Source organism: Lampetra fluviatilis, chromosome 43 (genome assembly GCF_964198595.1).
Source record: "Lampetra fluviatilis chromosome 43, kcLamFluv1.1, whole genome shotgun sequence".
Lineage (NCBI taxonomy): Eukaryota > Metazoa > Chordata > Hyperoartia > Petromyzontiformes > Petromyzontidae > Lampetra > Lampetra fluviatilis.
The window spans coordinates 1,948,557-1,972,010 of NC_136317.1; the positions used below are offsets into that span (position 1 = coordinate 1,948,557).

At 54.2% G+C, this 23,454-nt stretch overlaps 3 protein-coding genes across 4 annotated transcripts in view; 1 reads left to right on the forward strand and 2 right to left on the reverse strand.

Moving 5' to 3' along the window:
- The window catches only part of LOC144946996 (AMMECR1-like protein), a 60,208-nt gene extending 56,404 nt beyond the window's left edge, over positions 1–3,804 (reverse strand). The window contains exon 1 of one of the 2 annotated variants that reach the window (XM_078876097.1): positions 3,559–3,804. In XM_078876097.1, the coding sequence (XP_078732223.1) occupies positions 3,559–3,719 (161 nt within the window). In that variant the 5' untranslated portion in view covers positions 3,720–3,804. The remainder of the gene's footprint in view (positions 1–3,558) is intronic. The other variant, XM_078876096.1, reaches the window with a different exon arrangement.
- Positions 3,805–5,805: 2,001 nt separating this feature from the next.
- LOC144946927 (carbohydrate sulfotransferase 7-like) lies at positions 5,806–16,711 on the forward strand. The gene is made up of 4 exons (XM_078875996.1): positions 5,806–5,817; positions 13,285–14,081; positions 14,796–15,640; positions 15,925–16,711. The coding sequence occupies exons 2-4, from the start codon at positions 13,419–13,421 to the stop codon at positions 16,277–16,279; spliced, it is 1,863 nt and encodes a 620-aa protein (XP_078732122.1). The 5' UTR covers positions 5,806–5,817; positions 13,285–13,418; the 3' UTR covers positions 16,280–16,711.
- A 1,944-nt stretch (positions 16,712–18,655) lies between these two features.
- LOC144946998 (sodium/hydrogen exchanger 9-like) overlaps positions 18,656–23,454 on the reverse strand; it is a 52,410-nt gene continuing 47,611 nt past the window's right edge. The window contains 1 exon segment of the mRNA XM_078876098.1: positions 18,656–22,859. Coding sequence (XP_078732224.1) covers positions 22,425–22,859 — 435 coding nt within the window. The 3' untranslated portion in view covers positions 18,656–22,424.

Below are 23,454 nucleotides of genomic sequence, written 5' to 3' on the forward strand. Positions count from 1 at the left end.
CTACCCACCACGACTTTGATAGGCAGGTAGGGAGGTAGGTCTGCATGCCTGCTGCATACGCGGTGCATAGATAGCGGCGTGTCTCTCGTGAGTGTGATGGCATCTGTAGCGGGTCAACGGAATTGGGGCAGCCGAAGGGGTTTGGCTTTGGAGGGAATCGACAAAGGCACCGGTGCAGTGTTTGCGTGTGTGCGATTTGGCGCACGGCTGCGCGCGCGTGTGTGTGTGTGCTAAATATGTCTAAGCACGTTATGCAGTTATGCGAAAGTATTTTTTTTTAAAAGACTGATAATTATATCACTGGAAAATATAGTCATAACAGCAGCAGCAAAGATCCCCCATATAGCCTGAACAGACTGTTGGGGAAAGTGCTTTCAGCAAGCACCTATGAAGGCCGGCACGGTACACGAGGGGGTGGAGGCCAGCACTACGATCGGCCGCCTTTGTCTCCCCAGTGGCGATGTTTACACACTACACCAAGTACTCATTTTAGGCTGAGTCGACCTAGGGGAGGCCCAGGGCTGAATCAGATAGTCGTCACTTGTGTTGGCCAGAGCGGGAATCGAACTCGGGTCGCTAGCCGCTGCACTACCGATCCTCACCTCCATCAACTACCAGCATGAAAGACAAAGCTCCCCCGGATAGCCTCAACAGACTTGTGGGGCAAGTGCTGTAAGCGAGCACCTACCAACCCTTTCACCATCACCTGCACTGCCATCCCATAGCAACTATCACCACTATGACGACAATCACTATTGGCATCAATACTTCACTACCACCATCGTGACGACAACGGCCATCATCGGTACCGAGGATTGTACTACCACGCGATACCCACACAAACATCACCATGGCCACTGCTACCCCTTTGACAGCATCATCATCGCGAGCACCACTGCGACCATCACCAGCAACATCACGATCACCATCACCAATTTATCCAGCCATATCAACAGCATCATCACCAACGCTCCTTTCAACGGGAACAGTTTAACATCACCATTAACACCATCACCAGCAGCATCACCATTAACACCGTAACCTTATAACCATCACCACCACTGCTGCTACCACCATTACACACAACTACATGCACACTACATACACACACACTACATACACACCCCCACACAGCATACACACACACTACATACACACACTACATACACACATTACATATACACCCCCACACACACTACATACACACACACTACATACATACACACACTACATACACACACTACATACACACATTACATATACACTCCCACACACACTACATACACACACACTACATACACACCCCCACACAGCATACACACACACTACATACACACACACACACTACACACACACATACATACACACACACTACATACACACCCCCACACAGCATACACACACACACTATATATACACACACATACACACACTACATACACACACCACACTACACACACACATACATACACACACACTACATACATACACACACACACTACATACACACACTACATACACACACACACTACATACACACATTACATACACACCCCCACACACACTACACACACACACTACATACACACCCCCACACACACTACATACACACACACTACATACACACATTACATACACACCCCCACACACTACATACACACACTACATACACACACCACATACACCCCACACACTATATACACACACCACACACTACATACACACTACATACACACATTACATACACACCACACGCTACACACACCACACACACACCACACACACCAAACACACACACCACACACACACACCACACACACACACCACACACACCACACACACACCACACACACACACCACACACACACACCACGCCACACACCACGCACACACACACACCACGCCACACACCACGCACACACACACCACACACACACACACCACACACACACACCACACACACACCACACACACACACACCACACACACACCACACACACACACCACACACACACACCACACACACCACACACACACCACACACACACCACACACACACACACCACACACACACACACACCACACACACACACCACGCCACACACCACGCACACACACACCACACACACACCACACACACCACCCCACGCACACACCACGCAAAACACCACACACACACCACACACACACCACACACACCAAACACACACACCACACACACACCACACACACACCACATACACCAAACACACACACCACACACACACACACACACCACACACACACACCACGCCACACACCACGCACACACACACCACACACACCACACACACCACGCACACACACACACCACACTACGCACACACCACACACCAAACACACACACCACGCACACACACACACCACACCACGCAACACCCCACACACACACACCACACCACGCAACACACACACACACACACCACACAACACACCACACACACACCACACCACGCACACACCACACACCAAACACACACACCACGCACACACACACACACCACACCACGCAACACACCACACACACACACCACACCACGCAACACCCCACACACACCACACCACGCAACACACCACACACCAAACACACACACCACACCACGCAACACCCCACACACACACACCACACCACGCAACACCCCACACACACCACACCACACACACACACCACACCACGCAACACACCACACACACACACCACACCACGCAACACACCACGTTAGTCGCGCTCGACCGCTCTGCAGTCAGTGACGAGCGCTTACAAAATGCGCACTGCACCTCCCCGACCATCCACCACCCTCACGCTCCCTCCCTGTCTATGTCCAAACGTCTGTCTCACCTCGTGTCTCACCTCGTGTCTCACCTTGTCTCTAGCTCTCCTCGTGTCTGTGCACGTCTGTTTCTCCCTCCCCCTGTCTCTATGCGTGTCTGCCTCTCCTTGCGTCTGTGTCTCTCCCTGTGCCTGTATATCCTTGTGTGTGTCTCTCCCTGTGTGTCTTTCCCTGTGTGTCTCTCCCTGTGTGTGTCTCTCCCTGTGTGTCTTTCCCTGTGTGTCTCTCCCTGTGTGTGTCTCTCCCTGTGTGTGTCTCTCCCTGTGTGTGTCTCTCCCTGTGTGTATCTCCCTGTGTGTCTCTCCCTGTGTCTGTGTGTGTCTCTCCCTGTCTCTCCCTGTGTCTCTCCCTGTATGTCTCTTCCTGTGTGTGTCTCTCCCTGTATGTCTCTCCCTGTGTGTCTCTCCCTGTGTCTGTCTTTCCCTGTGTGTGTCTCTCCCTGTGTCTGTCTCTCCATGTGTGTGTCTCTCCCTGTGTCTGCCTCTCCCAGTCTCTACATCTCCTCCAGTCTGTCCCTGCGTGTCTCTTCCCCGTGCGTGCCTCTCGGCATGCATCTCACTCCAAATCTCTCCAGGTCTCTCTCCCAGCGTCTCTCTCCCAGTGTCTCTCCCTGAATGCGTCTCTCCCCCCCACCTCGTCTCTCTCTTTATCTCCACATCCCCGGCGCGTCTCTCCCCCCCCCCCACACCTTTGCAGGATGGCAGAGAGGCCGCAGACCAAACCGCAGGTGAGTCCGGGCAGGGCGCACGAGGAGGAGGGGAACCCCTCCAGTGCAGTGACCCCGAGCAGCGCCGCGGCTCCCACCAGCAGAGCGGAGGCGCTCGCTACCGCCGCGCACTGAGCAGACATGCCGCGCCTCGCCACCAGCACGCGGGCATCATCATCCTCCTCCTCCTCTCCTCTTCCGCCCTCTCTCTCTCTCTCCTCCCTCCCTCTCTCTCACTCTCTCCCCCCCGAGCGAGCCCTCTCGCTCGCTCTCCTCCCTCTCGCGCTTCGAGAGCGTCTCCCACCGCCTTGCTCCCAGAAATCTCCCGAGCTCTCTCTCTCTCTCTTCGCTCTCCCTGCTCCCCACTGCGCTCTCTCACACGCTCTGAGATCTTGCCAAGCTACACGCGAGCTCTCTCAGATCTCTCCTCCCTCTCCCTGAGATCCTTCCCGATATCTCTCTATCGCTCTCCCTCATCCATCTTCCTCTCCCCGTGCTATCTCAGCTACCCCCCCACCCCTTCTCTCGCTCTGAGATTTCCTCCCTCTCCCCAATCTCCCTCTTTTCCAAGCTCTCGCTCTCTCGCTCCCTTAGCTCTCTCCTAGATCAATTCCTTTGCCTGAGCTCTCTTCTTCCTCTCCATCCCAGATGTATTCCCTCTCTCCAAACGCCTTTTTCTTTTGCTCTCCCCCCTCCTCCTCCTCCTCTCTCTCTTTTCTTTTTTTAAACTACGGCAAGTGCTGCATCTGCACCCAGCACTCCTCGCAGTCCTGCCGCCTCCGACGGTAGCTCATCGTGTCTCCACGCAGAGCTCTCCGTGTCTTCTGCCACCGAGAACACGACCCTCCTGCAGGGCCCACTGCTCCATGAAGGCCGCCACGGCGTGGGGCTTTTTTTTACGATCAGTGGAAACAAGAAGATGCTCGGTGTAGTCAGCACTTTGCTTTGTTCATCATTTCGTAAAACATTTTTTTTTTAACTTTGCTTTATGTAAACCCCCACCTCTCGCTCTCGCTCTCTCTCGTTCTGCACGCAGCCCTTCTCGCAGTCCTACGACCTCCGACGGGTAGCTCACATCTGCATGCAGAGCTCCCCGTCATCTGTCACCGAGCACACGGCCTCCTCCATCGCCCACTGCTCCTTGAAGGCCGGCACGGCGTGGGTCAGCTCGTTCCCCGGGAGTTGACTCTCCACGCGCTCTCCCTCTCTCATCCCCAAGCTCTCCACTCTACCTCTCTCTCCTTTCCTCTCCTCCCTCTCTCTCAATTATTTATCCCCTGATTCTCATCTAGATCTCCCCCCTCTCTCTCTCTCTCTCCCCTCGCTCTCCTCTCTCCCTTCTCTCTCGCCGTCTCTTTTTTTTTACGATCAGTGGAAACAAGAAGATGCTCGGTGTAGTCGGCACTTTGCTTCGTTCATCATTTCGTTTTTATTTGTCTTTTCTTTATGTAAACCCCCACCTCTCACTCACTCTCTCGCTCACTCTCTCTCTCTTGCTCTCTCTTGTTCTGCACGCAGCCCTTCTCGCAGTTCGACGGCCTCCGACGGGTAGCTCATAATCTACATGCAGATCTCTCCGTGTCTTCTGCCACTGAGCACACGGCCTCCTCCAGCGCCCACTGCTCCTTGAAGGCCGGCACGGCGTGGGTCAGCCGCGCCGCATGGCGGAACTCCAGCCCACACACCCTGGGGGCTCCGACCAGAGCGCGGAAGATGCCCAGGCCGCTGGCCGGACGTGTCCCCTCCACGCCACCTTCCTCGCCCTGTGCATGGCGAGCTTGGCGTAGCCGACGAGCACGTTGACCAGCCCCTGAAGGTGTTGGGATCTGTCGCCCTTCGGGAATCCAAAGATGAGAACCGTCGGGGAGAAGTGGAGGCTGAACCTTAGGAGGATGTTTCTCAGGACCTTGAACAACAAGTCCAGGCTCTTGCACTCCACGTATCGGTGCGCCACCGTCTCCACTATACCGCAGAACCGGCACTCCGGGGACGTGTCGGTGAAGCACGCCAGGGAGGCGTTGGTGGTGACGGTGCCGTGGGCGATGCTCCAGCTGAGGTCACCGATGCGGTTGTACGTCGGGCTGGAGTAGAGTTGCCTCCAGCGAGGCCTGTCCAGAGAGATGCAGGGCAGGGCTCTCCTCCAGGCATGGTCCTTGTGGTTCCTCAGGGTGTCCTGTTGGTGAGACCGGACCATGTAGGAGTAGAGCACTTTCCTCTTTACATTTGCGAAAGCTACCTCCGGTAGGTCTTCCAGCCGGCACAGGTTGTGATCTGCCTTCGTGTCTCTCCCCTCGCTCTCCCCGTGTTGGTACGGGGCATATGCGCTGCTGCTGCTGCGTTGCCCTCCCCTCGAGAAGGTGCCCCTGGTGTCAGTCTGCAGCTCTCCGTCTCTCTCCCTCCCTCCTTGCTGCTGTCTCCACTCTCATTGTACAGAAGACACGCGTGCGCGTCTGCGTTGAAACTTCTTTCGCACCCTACGTACCCAACCGTTGATCAGCGGAGGTGCGTGTGAAAAGACAATGGCACAGGGCTGTGTGTTTTTATTTGTTGCTGGCAGGATCGCCAACACTCAACCAGCAGCGAACTCGGGTATGTTTCCACGCGGGGGTGTCCATCCACGCGGGGTACCGTACCTGCGGTGGCCTACACCTGGCTGCTCCTGGCTGCTCCTGCCGGCCGAGTGGCGAGAGAGGAAGAAGGGGGCTCGGGTTTGTGTTCATCCAAGAGGCGCCCCCCCCAATTAACACATTCCTGCTGCGGAGGGAGCTGGTAGGAACTTTGGGTTGCTCGGTCAATGGCCAGGGTCAACGGCGGCGTGGTGTATTCCGTAAATATGCCCGACTGTGAGGGCGGGCACAAGCCGGCGTGAGTAGGTTAAACGTTGAGTTTTATAAGGGCACCACGGGGTGACCAGCCCCTCCCCACCCAGCACCACCCCTCCCACCAACCCCTCCCTCCCTTCCCCACCCAGCCCTACCCCTCTCACCCCCACCCAGCGCCTCCCCACCCAGCCCCTCCCCTCCCTCCCCTCTCCACCCAGCCCGACCCCTCCCATTTTTCGATGCACGACGGACGGACGGACACAATAATCCCCTGTGGGCTGGTGGAACCAGGTGGTTCCAACCAGCAACAAATCGTGGCCTCTTATTCGGTGTGAGAATCGCAACGACAGAGACGGCGACCGCATTCCGTGGACCCCGCACATCATCGCAAGGCAACAAACATCGGCCTCGAAACCTGACCGGCGCACGTGTCGGAACCGAAACGTCGAATTTTGTTTCGTACTTTTTGTCGCCCGTTCGCTTAGCCGGGGATGTGCCACGTTTTGGTTGAAGTTAGGGTTGGAGTGGAGGTGGGTGTTTAGAGTCGGGGTTTGGGTTAAAGTTAGGGCCGTGTTAGAAATAGAGTTGGGGTTGGAGTTGGGTCGCGGTTTGGGGTTCGGGTTTGAGTTGGGGGGGTCAGAGTTTGGGTTGGAAGTTCGGGTTCAGGGTTACTCACCTAGATTTGAAGCTTTCGTGACTGCAAGGATTCATATTCTTAGGTTTTTTCGGTAAAGTCACGTAGGTAAAAATGTAAAATTAATAAAAGTAAAATAAAATAAAAATCACGACGTTTCGGAGGCAACACAAGCTTCCGTCTTCAGGTGGAACAGTCACAGCACGATAGCTGTATCAAGTGGTACAGCTATCGTGCTGTGACTGTTCCTGTATCAAGTGAGATACAGCTATTGTGCTGTGACGGTCCCACCTGAAGACGGAAGCTTGTGTTGCCTCCGAAACGTCACACTGTTGCTCGACCAATCACAACTGTCCGGTAAATTGCTGTTGATTAAATAGCTTCTGCTGATGATGCTGTTTCTACGAATGATACTGCTGCCTGTTGCTGGCAACGTGTTTCTGCTGCTGAAGCTAATGCTCCTGCTCCTGCTGCTGATGACTCTGACGATGCTGATGATGATGTTGTTGCTACTACAGCTGATGCAGAAGCTGCGGGGAGAGACGGCGGTCAGCAGAGGGCACCACACACACACAAACCAAATGCAAAGGAGTACCCTTTTCGACTTGAACAGACTTTGGGCAAATGATGTTACACTAAAATACAAATACGTCTCCACGAGGGGGTAGTATGGCTATCAGCACGCCCGGCCACCTTTGTCTCCCCAGTGGCTATCTTTACACACCGCACCAGGTCCTCATTTGAGGCTGAGTCGACCTAGAGGAGGCCCATAACCGGTTCAGATAATCGTCACCGGTGTTGGCCGTGAGCGGGAATCGTACTCGGTTCGCCCAGTTCGTAGCGCAGCATAGCGCTACCTGCTACACTACCACAGATACATAGATGCAAACTCAGGCAAACACAAAGACATACATATATACACAGACACGTATACATATACACACACAGACACAATCCATCTGAGGACGCAGTAAATATGCAGAAAGGGGCAGTGTTTTTGTACAAGATTGATGATAACATTTTAATTACTCTTAATATGTCAAACCCATCTCGCCTTATTTTGTCCTAATAATGAACCTTATGGCGGGACCCCGGGGTCCCATAAGCCCCTCGGCTCTCGCATAAACATTATATTGTAATGTAAACAACAACTTTGCTATTTTTCACCAATGGGTTTGAAGGATGGTGGCAGGTGTTGTCTTGTTAAACTTTGCCTTTAAAACTGAAAACTACTTACCTGCAGTACCTCTATTTCAATATACTCGAAAAAATAATGAACACCCCTCTGTCAATCATCGTGTTTCTCAGTGTAAATTTGTGAACACACTTTGTAAACAGCACGTAAAATAGTTCGCGTTTTCAATGCGCTGTTCATATTGTAACAAGCGTTTATACCGATGTTACTCTACAGCAAGGGGTAGGGAAAGTCCGGCCCGCGGGCCGTACAAGGCCAGCGAAATCATTTAGTGTGGCCCTGCCAAGGCAACCGCAGGCGGGACTCGAAATTCAATACATCTCGGAGCAAGCCTGGAAAAGCAGTTGCGAGTAGCAACAACATCAATACCAGCTAACATCATCACACGCCTCACCAAAGAGAAGCAGTTCCAGCCATCGTATTAGGGGCGAGTTAATTAAATGTTTGACCAACTATAACGGGCTAATTTTTAAGTTGAAAATTTTGCATGGCCCGTGAATGATGTTATAAATATCCAAATGGCCCTTGGCAGAATAAATGTTCCCCACCCTGCTCTACAGAGTAGTAGGTCGCCGCTCCTCTTATCCGCATTGATACCGCAAAAAAAACCTGTCTGCACAGATGCATACGGACAAGAGAAGTATACATGATCAAACAGGAGGGATCAACGGTGCAACGCATCTCATCTGTTAAATATCTGCAGCTAATAGGATTGTCATCGATTGATCCTGGCTGCTGCAGACATTGGTAGGTCACAAATAAACACGTTCCTTCGGAGTGGGCAGGTAGGAACTTGGTTGGACAGCGCATTCGTGCACGACAGACAGACAAATAATCCCTGGTGGGCAGTGTGGAGCCTGTTGTTCCTACCTGTGTAGAAAATAACTTGATTTGAGGTAGCCAGGCAGCCAGCCAGGTAGCCAGCCCCCTTAACTATCGGCCCCTCCCCCTTGCTTAGGCCCCTCCCCTGACCCCCTCCCCCCCCCCCATATCCTTAGGCCCCTCCCCTGATCCCCCTTCCCTTAGACCCTCCCCTGACCCTTCTCCCTTAGGCACCTCCCCTCTCCGTACCCGGCAGTAGGTCTCCACCAATCAAAGGGCTGTTTATATTATATATTTATTTATGCACGACAGACAGACAGACAAAAAATCCCTGGTGGGCAGTGTGAAACATATTGTTCCTACCTGTATAATGAAGATAAGAGAGCAGTTTCACTGTATTATGCATGCCCCACCCATTCCGTTCTCTCTAGGATGATCTATCGGCCAGTGGTTCTTAACCTGGGTTCGATCGAACCCCAGGGGTTCGGTGAGTCAGTCTCAGGGGTTCGGCGGCGGTTAAGACACACACCCGACTTATATGATTCGTGATGACACATTCGGCTTGGCCATCATTGGCTGCAAGTGATCACGCTACATCGCTTGGCCTATCTGTGCTGCAGGGAATTTGGTGCGCTCGGTAGTCGACTTGTGACTGTCGTGATGGTACGTCGTGTGATTACTTTCTTAATATTTTAATCCCTTCATACTAACTATGTCGAGCAAAAAAAGAAAGTGGTCGGACGAATATGTACAATATGGATTCACATGTATAACGGAACGTGATGGGAGTCAGCGTCCTAACTGCATGATTTGCAATGCCAAGTTGAGCAATTCTAGTCTAGCACCGGCAAAACTAAGGGAACACTTCCTTAAGCTGCATGGAGATGGGGAATACAAGAACACAACGCTCGCTGAATTCAAGGTGAAGAGAGCCAGATTCGATGAAAAGGCTACTCTGCCTGTTCTCGGCTTTGTACCCATCAACAAACCGATCCTCACAGCATCGTACGAAGTTGCTTACCTGATCGCGGGTGAAGTCGGTGGGTGGTGGAAATTCCACATTCCACACCGAGCTCCCTGGCGACAGACGGCCGCGATTGAGTGGCAACATCTTGACAAGAATTGGCTGTCCGGTCATCCTCATGCTCATCATCATCATCGACCCACGGGGGCACGGCTCTCAACCTGAACTGTTTACCTCTCTAAGTTGGCATTCGGCAGATTTTAATGTAAACCACGCCGAATCTGACGTGCTACATTGTTGTGTGTGTGTGGGTGCAGTCACTGTCCAGCGGGCTGAGACCATCAACTCGATGCACGTGAGAAGCCCGGTCGCATTACAGGCGACAGAAATCCGGTTCCAAAGCCAGGATCTCAGCTGTTCCGGCTCAGCACTTTGACCCCTGAGCTACCTGGGCACCTCCACCTTTGGTTCAAATATACTACCCAACAATACCAAAAAAATTTTGTTGCTGTTAAGAGTGACACGCGGTGTGGGTTGCAGGGGGGGGGCTATTTGGCCATACCTCCCCAAGATATTTAAACTTTTAAAAAAAAATAAACTATTTATTTTACTAAGTAAGGCCAACTGAGCCATATAACTCTTTTTCAGAAGCGATCTGGCCACAAATGATAGCTCAAACGAGGTGGTTTATCGCGTGGAAAATTATAGCGGCCAAATACTCTAAACGCACGTGAATTCTAAATGTGGAGGGAAAACCCGGAGGACCCAGAGAACAATCCACGCGACCACGGGGGGAGTAGAGACACGAAAATTTCTAAATGTACAGGCGTCAGGGTCGGGATCGAACCCACGACCTCCTGCATTACAGGCGAGGTAGTTGACATCTCGCCACCGTGGCGCCCCCAAGTATACAAGCACGGCACGGCACAGCAGGGGATCTTTTCTGCAACTGCTCTCTGCTGCCCACTATACGTCACGCGCCTTGTTATTTTCAAATGCGAGGTGCTCGCCAACCGCGGGGTGATATTCAGGCCCCAAAATAAAAAAACCTGCCTAGCTTCCGAGATCCGCCGATACAGTGAGCGTCGACGAATACTAAAAAAAGTGGAACAAAACATGCGGGGGACGTTTTCCGTTTCGTGATTTAGCGCGGTGCGGAAACCACAAAGACACGGGGGGTGGAGGAGGTTGGGTGACACTGAGGTGGTGAAAACTTACGGAAATCAGACCCAGACCCCCCCCCAACCCTGACCCGAATCTTCCTCCAACTTCCTCCACCCACAGTCGTGCAAACGAACGCTTTAACAAAGCAAAGTTCTTCAAAATGTACGATGTATTTGGGGGGGCGGGGGGGGGGTCACACTTAGAATGTGTGTTCATACTGACGGAATCCGATGAGCTATACAGATCCTTTTCACAGATGTCACGGGGTTAGCCAAGTTACCGAAGTTGTGTTTATTAAAACCTTCCACCACCCAACACAGCCAGATATGTTATATTGCCACTTGTAACGAGTTGATCATTAATTCACTGTGTTTGGCAACATAAACTGAACAAATTTTTGTTCTTCTACCAGGTAAGGTCCACTGATCAAAATAGCTCTTTTTCAGAAGCTACCTGGTCTCTAAACATCGCCACTGCGGATACAAAGTCGGCCGGGCGTGGTGCTGGCCACCCACCCCCTCGTGTGACGTTTCGGCCTTCATAGGTGCTGCTACTCGCTAACAGCACTTGCCCCTACAGTCTGTTAAGGCTTACGCGGGGGGGCAGGGGTTTTTGTCGTTGTGTGCGTCAAAGATGAACCCAGATATGCGTGCACCCAGGGTTGACCTGCTTCTGCTAAAAACTCGCGAAACACAAAGACAAAGATCCCCCGTGTAGCCTGGGCCAGACTGCTGGGGCAAGGGCTGTGATGAACGCCTGTGGGTTGGGTGGCCTACACCGCTCTGACGCTGACACGCCACGCGGCCTCCTAATTTGAGGCCGAGTCGACCTAGGTGGAACTTGTTCAATTGTTCGCTTCCACTGTTATAGGGTCGTGAGCTGGAATCGAACTCGGGTGGCGCTGTGAGCCAACCACGGCGCCACCGCTCCCCCCCAAACACAAAGTTCACCTGTATAGCCTCAGTAAACTATTAGGGTAAGTGCTGTTAGCGAGCGACCAATGAAAACCCCCTCCACACACACACAGACGCACACACGCGTGTATACAAAAACAAAGATCCCCCGTATAGACTTAACAGACTGTTGGGGCAAGTGCTGTAAGCGAGCACCTATAAAGGTCGGCACGACACACGAGGGGGTGGGTGACCAGCACCACGCCCGGCCGCCTTTGTCTCTCCAGTTGCGATGTTTACACATTGCGCCAGTTACTCATTTGAGACTAAGTCGACCTAGGGGAGGCCCAGGACCGGTTCAGATATTCGTCACTGTTGGCCGTGAGCGAGAATCGAACTTAGGGGAGGCCCAGGACCGGTTCAGATATTCGTTATTGTTGGCCGTGAGCGAGAATCGAACTGGGTGGCCTCAGTGCGCTAACCGTTGCACCACCGCTCCCCATTGCACGCCTCTATATACATACACACGCACACCCACGCACAGGAAGAGCACTGCCTGTACGTGCACTCATTTCCCCTTCCTTCGTCGCAACGGCAGCAGTAGATGTGGCCATTTGATTATTTCAAAATTGTCCGGACTGACTCACTGCGTCGGCGAGAGAGCCGAGTCAGTGCTCGGATTCCAGCAGCGCGCAATCACGGGACAGGATTGTAACCGTTAATGGATTTGATCATAGCTCATTGATGATTGCTTGTGTTGCAATCGAAACGTCGTAATTTGTTATTTTAATTTATGATTTTATTTTTATTTTTAGACGTGACTTAACCGAAAAAAACCAAAGAATAAGTACAATCATAACCGTTGTTGGACACGATTGTAGCCGTAATTTGATATGATTGTAACTGTGGTTGGAAGTGAGTATAATGAACGTGTGGCTTATTTTAATTGCATTCACCGCATCTCGAACGCATGCGTTTATTGTCTGTCTGCTGAACTTATTTCGTGCCTTGCGTAGCCCACCGTGATAATCGGAGGTGCGGAGAAAGGACAACGATCACAGATCGTGGAACGCTCTCTCTCTCTCTCCTGGTCGCGAATACGCAGGCGACGCGTCTTGGAAGGACACGTGTGTCCCTCTTCGTCGTATCGATCATTACAAACAAGTTCGTGGTCGAATAACGGATACACCCTTTTCCTTTTTTCCCCGCAACAGAAAGTTGAATTCGATTCGCGTCACTTCCCTGGATCGCTCGCTCGCTCCATCGTTCGCAAGACCGCACAAGACCCCGCCGGCCTTGATCGAACCCGGCCCTGTGGACTCCTCGCGGCCGGGAAACGGGGCGCGCAATGCGTGCGAGGCTGTGCGTCTTTTCGCTTCTCCTCGCTCTACTGCTAGCCTATTCCATGGGCCTCGCGGTGCTCCTCATGTGGACTCAGGGTGCGTTCACTCCCTCGCGTCGCTGGGCGAACAAAGACGCGGCGGCTGCGGCTGCGGTGGCCGGCGCCGCGTTCCTACTCGACCCGTGCGAGGACGCGAATCCGCGGCGTTCGAACGCCACGGCCGCGTGGTACCGAACTCAGCAGCGACTCGCCCGGGGGTGGTCGCCCTCTGCGTCGTCGTCATCCTCATCATCATCACCACAAGCGGTAGCAGCAGCGGAAGCACCAGCAGGAACAGCTTTACACCCGATGCCACCGCCACCATCACCACGAGCAAAGACAGAAGCTGCAGCGCCGCGTGCACGCCGCCACGTGTACATCCACACCACGTGGAGGTCTGGCTCCTCGTTCGTGGGGGAGCTTCTGAACCAGCACCCGGCCGTCTTCTACATGTTCGAGCCGCTGTGGCACCTGTGGAGGGCCTTCCCTGACCGCGGGGCCCTCGAGCTCCAGCCCAAGGCCATCGAGTTGCTTCGTGACCTCTTCCAGTGCCGCCTCTCTCGGGCGCTCTCGCCGCTCATCCGCGGTCGCGACGACGCGCGGCTCCTCTTCGGATGGCAGCGTAACAAGGTGCGGACAGGTGGCGGTGCCGTGGGTCTTCTACTCAGGGGGGGGGGGCGTCACCGTCAGAATGAACTATGAACTTTACTTGATACCGAAAGAACCAGAGAGTATAAATATACATCTTCTGGGTTCTTTCGGTAAAGTCACGTAGAAGGGAAATAATACAAGAAAAAAAAGAAAACATTATTTATTTTATAATGTTATATTTTTATTATTTCCCTTCTACGTGACTTTACCGAAAGAACCAAGAAGATGAATCCCTGTAGTCACGAAAGCTTTAAATCGAAAGGTAGCCGAATTGTTTGAGACGGAGCGAGCGGAGGGCGGCTGGTGGCTCGCATCTTTGGCGAGACGCGAGGGACGTGGCCCCCCTTGGGCGAGAGGGGAGGAGGCGTTCGGCTGGCTCTGGCGACACGTGGAGGAGTCCCGGAGTTTGGTTCGAAACTCATTTGGGAAGAGTTGGCCAAACGACTCGGGACTTGTACGTCGAGGGCACACAGAGATTGGGAAATTGTCGGCACGATGTTGCCGGCTTCCTTGGCGGCTCTTCCGTCATTCTCAGTCTTCCTCTTCACATTTCTCTCTCTCCGTTTTGCTGAGCGTGAACGCAACCCGTCGCTGCGCGCGCGCGCGTTACGAATGTTTACGTGAATACGAATTAAATTCAGATAAGGCGTTGTGTATTTTCATTTTGTTCTGCCCCCCCCCCCCACGTACCAGGTCATGTGCTCGCAAGCGCTCTGCCCCATGCCCACCACCACCACCGGCACCACCACCACCAACACCAGCAGCAGCGACAGCGGCAGCAGCAGCAGCAGGCACGGGGCTGTGCCCAGGAGCGGCGGCGCGGCGTGCGGCCGCCGCTGCCCCCGCGTGTCGCTGCGCCAACTGGAGGAGCAGTGCCGCCGCTTCGGCGTCGTGGCCGTCAAGGACGTGCGCCTGCTGGAGCTGCACGCGCTGAGGCCGCTGCTGCTGCAGGAGCAGGACGAGGGGGAGGAGGAGGAGGGACAGGAGGGCCGTGGCGGCGCGCTGGACGTGCGCGTGGTGCACCTCCTGCGGGATCCGCGCGCCGTCGCCGCCTCGCGCCAGCGAGTGCGGCGCGCGCTGGCGCGAGACAGCGCGCAGCTGGCGCGCTCCCTGCTCCTCCCGCGGCGCTACAACGCCACCACCAGCAGCACCAGCAGCACCGTAGCCGCTGCCCCTGCTGGTGGTGGTGGTGGTGGTGCTGGGGTTGGTGCAGGAGCTGCCGGTGCTGCTGATCTATTTGCTGCTGCTGCTCTTGGTGCTGCTGATGCGAACTTTGCTGGTGCTGGCGCTGCTGGTGCAGATCATTTCGCTGGTGTTGACGGTGACGTTGCTGCTGCCCGTGCTGCTGCTGCTGGTGGTGGTGGTAACCGCCACTATGCGCGCCCTGCACAGCAGCAGCGGAATGTCCCATACCAGAATCCACCACCACCACCACCACTTTCTCGCGTGGACTTCACGGGGAATCTCATGGAGGTGCTGTGCAGGAGCTCTGCTCAGGGAGTGCAACAGGGAATCCTGGAGCCCTGGCTACGGCACAGGTGAGCGAGTGGATGAGTGTATGGGTGGGTGAATGTAAAGGTAGGTTAGTGGGTGGGTGCGTGTATAGGTAAGTAGATGAGTGTATCGGCAAGTTAGTATGTGAATGAGTGTCTGAGTGTTTGGGTGGCAGAATGAGTGGCCTACTAGGTTACCCGAATGGTTGCTTTGGCTGATTAACAGCTGGTGGAATCCCACCCGTACCGCGAGCGCCCCCGCGTCAGCTCGGCTCGGCTGTGCCAATGGAAAAAAACGCGTCCGTACTGCTGTCCCGTTTGCGCGCCAGGTACCTGCTGCTGCGCTACGAAGACTTCCTGACGGACCCCGAGCGCTCCCTCTCCTCCCTCTACACCTTCGCCGGCCTCCCTCCCAGCCCCGACGCCTCGGCGCTGCTCAACGCGCTGGTGGAGGCGCCCTCCCCGAAGGGCGACGGCGCCCAGGTTCGACTCCCGTCCCGGGCGCGACCCCGTCCCGCGTTCGCCGTGAGTCCCAGGGACGCCAACGTGAGTCTGAGCGGCTGGAGGAGGACGCTGAGCGCCGAGAGGGTGCGCGTGGTCCAGGCGCTGTGTCGTGAGGTCATGAACGTCGCGGGATACCCGCTCAGCTGTCCGGCGTCCCGGGGCAACTTCCTCTGGATCTGAACAAGGACGAACCGTGGGGTGCAGGGTGGAGGGGGGGCAATGCGGTGGCGGAGAGCCGTGAGCACTTCGCATGAGTCACCGTCACGACACACTCCAAACTCCGGGCATCCTCGCAGTAGCAGCAGCGGCGGCGGCGGCGTTTGGCTGCCCGTTGAACAAAGACGGAGGTCATGGCATCATCATCATCGTCATCATCGTCGTCGTCGTCATCATCATCGTCATCATCATCGCGTCATCATCATCATCGTCATTATCGTCGTCATCGTCGTCATCATCGTCATCATCATCGTCATCGTCGTCATCGTCATCATCATCATCGTCATCATCATCATCGTCATCATCGTCATTGTCATCATCATCATCGTCATTATCGTCGTCATCATCATCATCGTCGTCATCGTCGTCATCGTCATCATCATCGTCATCATCGTCATCATCGTCGTCATCATCATCGTCGTCGTCGTCGTCGTCGTCATCATCGTCGTCGTCATCATCGTCGTCGTCATCATCGTCGTCGTCATCATCGTCGTCATCATCGTCGCGCGGCGCTTTCTCAGCTGCGGCCGCTTCTTCCCTTCCGATGTTCGGAAACCACTGGAAGCTCCGATGCACTTTGAAGTCGTCTTGATTGAAAATGGATTTGTTGACAACTGCGTTGTTGTTGTTGTTGTACTTCGTTTGTTGTCCTTCCCCCCGCACTTCCGATTGGCACGATTGGTTACGTACGGCGCGAAAGAAGTCCAAACAAACGTACACAACATTCGTTGTTCTCGTCACTGTTGTCATCCTTCGTGCCTGAACATTGTGAGTAATAATCAATTATGACGGTTATTTTACCCGGAAAAGCCTCACTGTGCGTTATGAATCGGTATTGCGATGTGCAACACCAATTCAGTATCATTTGCGCTGTCATTTCGTCGCATTTGACAAGACCGGCACACACAAGGTCTTCCTACTCGTCACGGGAAGTAGTATCTTTACGGTTAACACTGCAAGAAGTAGTAATAACCAGGGCGGCCGATAGAGTTCGAACCGCCAACCTCGGCAACAGGCGACGGACGCTCTGGGATCATGCCACGTCTCGTTTGTGCGTGAGCCACGATCCTGGCGACGATTATTTGAACCGGTCCTGTGCCTCCGTCTAGGTCGACTCAGCATCAAACGGGTACCCCCTCGAGCGCCTTCATAGGCGCTCGCTGACAGCACTTGCCCCAACAGTCTCTTTGGGCTACACGGGGGGGATCTTTGTCTTTGTGATGGCAAGCCTCCTCTTCTGGAAAGAAACTTGCGCCCGTTGTTTAGAGCTGCCACGCCCGGAGATCGACGCGAGTTCATCCACTAGAAGACAATTACGCAGCATCTACGTGCCCTGTATATCCAGCGTGTCTCGAGACGCTGAGCAGAAACCGAGTGCGACCTTCATCATGAGAAACAAGACGGGGTATGGACTACGTCAATGTGGATATGAAACTTACAGCCAATCCACTGCTGGATGAACACCCCCCCCCCTCTCCCTCAGGCTGTAATTGCGATGGGGGGTTGATTTGTCCATACTTCGCCACGCTGGTCACTCAGTGTCTGTTGGTGAGGGGAGAGGGTGGGGTTGCCAGGACCAGTTCCACGTAACGCGCTGGCCACTGATGTTATCCGTGGCCGGGAATTGTAACGCGAGTCGCCCGGGTTTGTAGTCCAGTGCGCTAACCACTGCGCCACCGCTCCAGATGTCTTGTGACCCCCCCCCCCCCCCCCCCAATTAATTGACCTCTAACATTTTTTCTTTAGCATGTACATTTATGTTTAAAATAAAGATTTATTACAAAAATATAGTAAGTTTTATAGATTGAAATGGGGGGGGGGGGGGGGGGCTCACGGGACATCTGGACCGCCCTGTACTGCTTCACGACATTTGCTATAGGACGGCAGAGCTGCGGCAATTGTTGTTGTTACCGTTTGATGTGTACCGGGTATAATGTTTAGAAAGTGTAGCACACAACAACTGTTAAAGCTACAACAAAAAACTCCGATCCAGGGGCCTACCCTGGCTCCTCCCCCCTCAACCAGTATATATACACACAAGGTCGGGTCTCTTGGATTTCTCTTCACTTGATACAGCAAGCGTGCTGTGACGGTTCCACCTGAAGACGGAAGCTTGTGTTGCCTCCGAAACGTCGTGATTTTTTATTTTACTTTCATTAAAAATATTTTTTACCTTACCTACCTGACTTTACCGAAAAAACCTAAGAGTGTGAGTCCTTGCGGTCACGAAAGCTTCAAATCTAGAACTGTTTGGAAGACGACGGATAAACCCGCGGGGATTGCCCGTCGGGATTAAACCTCGACGCAGACGGAACAAAACAAACCAACGACAACAAGGAGGACTTTCTCCAAAATGGAAACACGATGTTTATTTAAATCTTAGATTGCCCGTAGAGCATATGTCGGGTCGCCGGGGAACACACATGCATTTAAACATGCACACCACCACCACCATCATCACCACGAAGCCAAAGATAAAAGATCCACCTCACCCGGGATAGCCTCTGAAAGGCTGTAGGGGAAGGGGGTGTTTGCGAGCACCTGTGAAGGTGGATACAGCAGGCGAGGGGGGCGGTGTGGTCAACACCACGCCCGGCCGCCTTTATCTCCCCAGTGTTGAAGTTTATACTCCGCACCAAAGTACTCATTTAAGGTTGAGTCGACCTAGGAGCCGAGGCTCTGTTTCGTTATTCGCCACTCCATGTTGTCCATGCGCGGAAATCGAACTTGGGGTCACCGGGTTCGTAGCGCAGTGCGCTAACCACTACGACACCCCTCCACTATGCTGTTATACTGACACGCACGTGCACACACACTCACAAAGACAACGATCCCCGTATAGCCTGACACTGACGTTTGGGCCAAGTGCTGTTAGCGAGCACCTATGAAGGCCGACACAGCACACGAGGGGGGGGGGGGGAGTGGGGAGAATGCAGCACCGCACACGGCCGCATTTGTCTCCCCAGTGGCGATGGGTACTTATTTGAGGCTGAGTCGACCTAGGGGAGGGGGGCCCAGGACCGGCTTAGTTAATCTTTACTGGTGTTGGCCGTGAGCGGGAATCGAACTCATCGGGCTTCTAGTGCAGGCGCGCTAACCTCTCCCCCACCGCTCCCCATACGCACAGACGCACACACAGGACACACACACAATGTATGTCTAGAGCAGAGGCAAACATGCCAAACATATTTGCGGATTAACCAATAATATTTCATCTGCAACAGCAGCACTCCGTTAAATCAATTACCTTTAATTCCACTTCTATGCCTGGGCAGTACAACAATTAGGGTATCAAAGACTTACCGTGACATCCGTGCGGCAGTTAGGGTTACACGTACATATACTTTGATATTATTATTTACAACATTTTGTTTTATGTAAATGTTTAAAATTTTAAAATGTCTGCCTGGCCCTGTTACGGGAGGGGAATGTCACTGCGTTCAAGTGTGGCGAGTCTTGTAGTTACGCTCGGATCGAAGTTCATCCCCTGAATACATCTCTGGGGCTCGGAGAGACAACTTCGAGTCGAGGGTTAGGCAGACGCGGGGAATCAACTAAAACATTTTAACAAAATCCGATGCAATGGGTAACCCTGGTGCTGCGTGGTATGATGTGAGCGAGCCACCCGCTGGCGCTCCGTACCCTGCATTTGTAAACAGTTCCGAACCACCGATACCGTCGCTTGCCTATCGCTTCGGAAGACTGTCGCAAGGCCCAATCTTGTTCATGTAAGGGTTAGGGTGAGTCCGAGTGCTTAAATGCCCCAGCATCTCGAAGCGCCTTACAACGCACCTCAATCGTTCCGTTGCCCAGCTGCACTTTTCATCTTAGCCGAGGGGACCCCCCGATGGCAGCTGTCCGTGTGCACCACAAGATGTATGCAACACGAAAGTGGGCATTAGTCTGCCAGCATGAGGCTGTGGTGTTATTGGTTATTCCAGTTCAGTCATTTGTGAGTAGTTTTGTAAATTCGGACAATGCCGCCAGCGCACGTGGGTGGCCTACAGCGTTTGTAATAACAACCAGGGGGGTCTATAGCGGCCACTGTGATGCAGATGGCACGGACCTAGAGGCTAATGCGACCGGCAGTATTCACCGGTGCAGCCAGCGGAACTTGAACCACGAACCTCTCCAACAAACGGCAAAGATCATATACCACATGGCCACATCACCTACCACTCATGCTATCACCTGGCCACACTATCACCGGCCACACCACCTACCGACCACACTATCACCTGGCCACGCTGTCACCCGGCCACACTATCACCCGGCCACGCCACCACTCAAGCACACCACCATTCGGCCATGCCACCACCATCCACACCACCACCATCCACACCACCACCATCCACACCACCATCTGGCCACACCACCACCCGGCCACACCACCACCCGGCCATGCCACTGCCCCTCCTCGTTGTTCCGTTCGGAGCGGCGTGGTTGACTTGCATACCCTTTGTGGTGACAATGTTCCCGTGGCGGCGGCCGGGTGAAAGGTGGCTGGGACTTTTAAAGACAGAAAACAAAAGGGATGCACAGCAGCCCCCCCCCCCCGCTACTCGCCGCCAGGTCAACCCCCACGTTGATGTGGAAGCGCATCTCTAAGTAATGTACGTACGTTGACATTCTTTTGCATCACTGTACGTAGCCAACTACGCTAATCGGAGGTTCGGGGGAAGGACAACAGACTAAACACAAAAATTATTTCTAAATAAATTCGTTTTCAAGACAGAAATTAGATTTTCGAGATAGCTCCGCCAATGACGAGTCGGTGCCTTCGCTCGAATCCGTCGCGAGTATTTGGACACGTGCGGAGGCAGGGGGGGGGGGGGGGCCCGTCGCCCCACCAAGTTTTTATACGACAACGACGACGACGACAGAAGAGGGACAGAAGTATTCTTACGCACCAGCACGAGGCCCTCGTGCCCCAACGCGCGCGCCCCGCACGACGCGGCGCAAGTGCAAATCGTCGTGGAGGGAAATCGGAGCCGCCACCGAGCTGATGACTCGGTGACGACTCTGTGCGCTCGCACGTTCGCGCGTGGACGCGTGCATTCCTGCGGTCGCTAAAAACACAGCGCGCCACTCGGCACTGCCTCCTTTCGAGCGCTCGCACCTGTGCTGAGCTTTCTGCGGGACCATCATCATCATCACCAGACGTGGTCAATCTACTGCTGGATGAAGGTCTCCCCAAGCCACCGCCACCGCCGGTGGAGGTCAATTGTGGCTGCGATGCAACGTTTACCCAGCGACGCGACGATTCGCTTTGTGGCCGTGCCCGGTGGCTTCAACCTCGCTCGGGATCGTGACTACCGACGTGGCCAATTTCTGTCGTAAATTTATTGATCGGTTTGACGGCAGCATTGAAAGGCGTGAGTTTGACATCTGCAGCGCGAACATAACGAACAGGTCGATGATAAATATCGTCGGTATTGTTGTTGTTGTCCAAGGACCCACAAGACACCGCGAGGAGCGAACGATGCAGACGTCTTGCTCGAAGTTGCCTGCTGCGAGAAAACTGAACTCCGCACCAACGCTCGCCTGCTGCCAACGCTGACGCGGATTTTTATGCTGAGCTCACGAGAGCGCCTCCCGGACAAACGCAGCCACGAGCCGGGCAGAGCCGCGAGGTGACGCCGCAACCGCTAAACAATTCCGGCGCCGGTCACTGCAAATGTCGATTTTCGTTTTCTAACGTCCCATCACCGAATCGCGTCTACTGGACACAAACTGAAAAGGAAGGGAAATCGTCTCGGCCGCGCGGCTAGCTTCAACGAGGTCATCCATGAGGGTTCTCTCGGGAAAACCCGGCGAGACGCGAGCGACTGCGAGAAGATACACGGGCGACCGGTTTATTTGTTTGTTACAAGTGAAATAAAAAAAAATGAAAATCTAAACACGTTTTCACAAATCCTCGATTTTGGTCACGGCTACGGGCACCGTTACCGCCAGCTCCTGCAACTGAACGACAACTGAACGAAGTGACGTCGATGTGCGTGGAAAACGAGGCAAGCGGAGGGGTGAGACGGGGCGGCAACTGCGATGGAGGCAGCTTCGCCCGCGTCACAGTTCATCAGTGTTCCGTGACCCCGGGGGGCCCTTCTCTCTACGTGGGCACACTGCCAGTGTTGACCCCTGATCCCGTCTGGGCGGAGCCAAAGTCCGTGGGGGCGGAGCTGAACTCCACGGAGGCGGAGCCACTGACGTAAGGGGCGTGGCCACCGCCGTAGGGGGCGGAGCCACCGCCGTAGGGGGCGTGGTCACCGCCGTAGGGGGCGGGGCCATCGCCGTAGGGGGCGGGGCCACCGCCGTAGGGGGCGTGGTCACCGCCGTAGGGGGCCGTGACGTGGGTGGGGTGGAGCTCCTGGGCGCCCGGCCCCCAGGGGCCCCCGAAGGCGCCGCGCTCTGATTGGCCATCGCTGCCGTCGCTGCGGGGCTTGGCGTGCCGGTGGGCGTGGCTGGGATCGACTCCGCCCCCGATGTTGAATGACAGCTCCGTCTCTGGGATGACGACGTCTTCGTCGCGAAGTCGTCCCTCGTTCTGAAGGTCACACGGAGGGGTCATCGGTGGCGGTGGCGGTGGTGATAACGAGGGCATCACATGAGCCACCCTCCTCCACCCCAGCACGGCGAGTCCGAGAGCTGTCACGGCTCGGTGTGTCTCGTTTAACAGCGACCACTCGTTCACATTGGCCCAACTCCATAATAGAGGGGTTTTATTTTTAATTGGGTCAGATCGCGCAAATATAAATGCGTGTCGTTAAACCCGCCACCACTCGACACGGCCAATTAGTACAAAGGTCGACTCAGTTTATTGACCACAGACGGATGATGGCGGGGACTGTTTTGACCATTGACCCTTTGACCATTCTTCCTTTTTTGCTAAATTTAAGGGCTGGATACGGAAGCAAAAATTTACAATTTACGTGAGCAAGAGTTGCCTGATTAAGCCAGCACCTCACCCGATTGCCTTTGCCTCTCCAGTATTGCTGTCGCTCTACACACCGCAGCAGAAACTCACTTAAGGCTGAGTCGACCTAGAGGAGGCCCAGGGCCGGTTAAAATATTCGTCACTGACGTTGGCGATGAGCGGGAATCAAATGCGTGCCGCTGGGTCGGTAGCGCAGCGTGCCAAA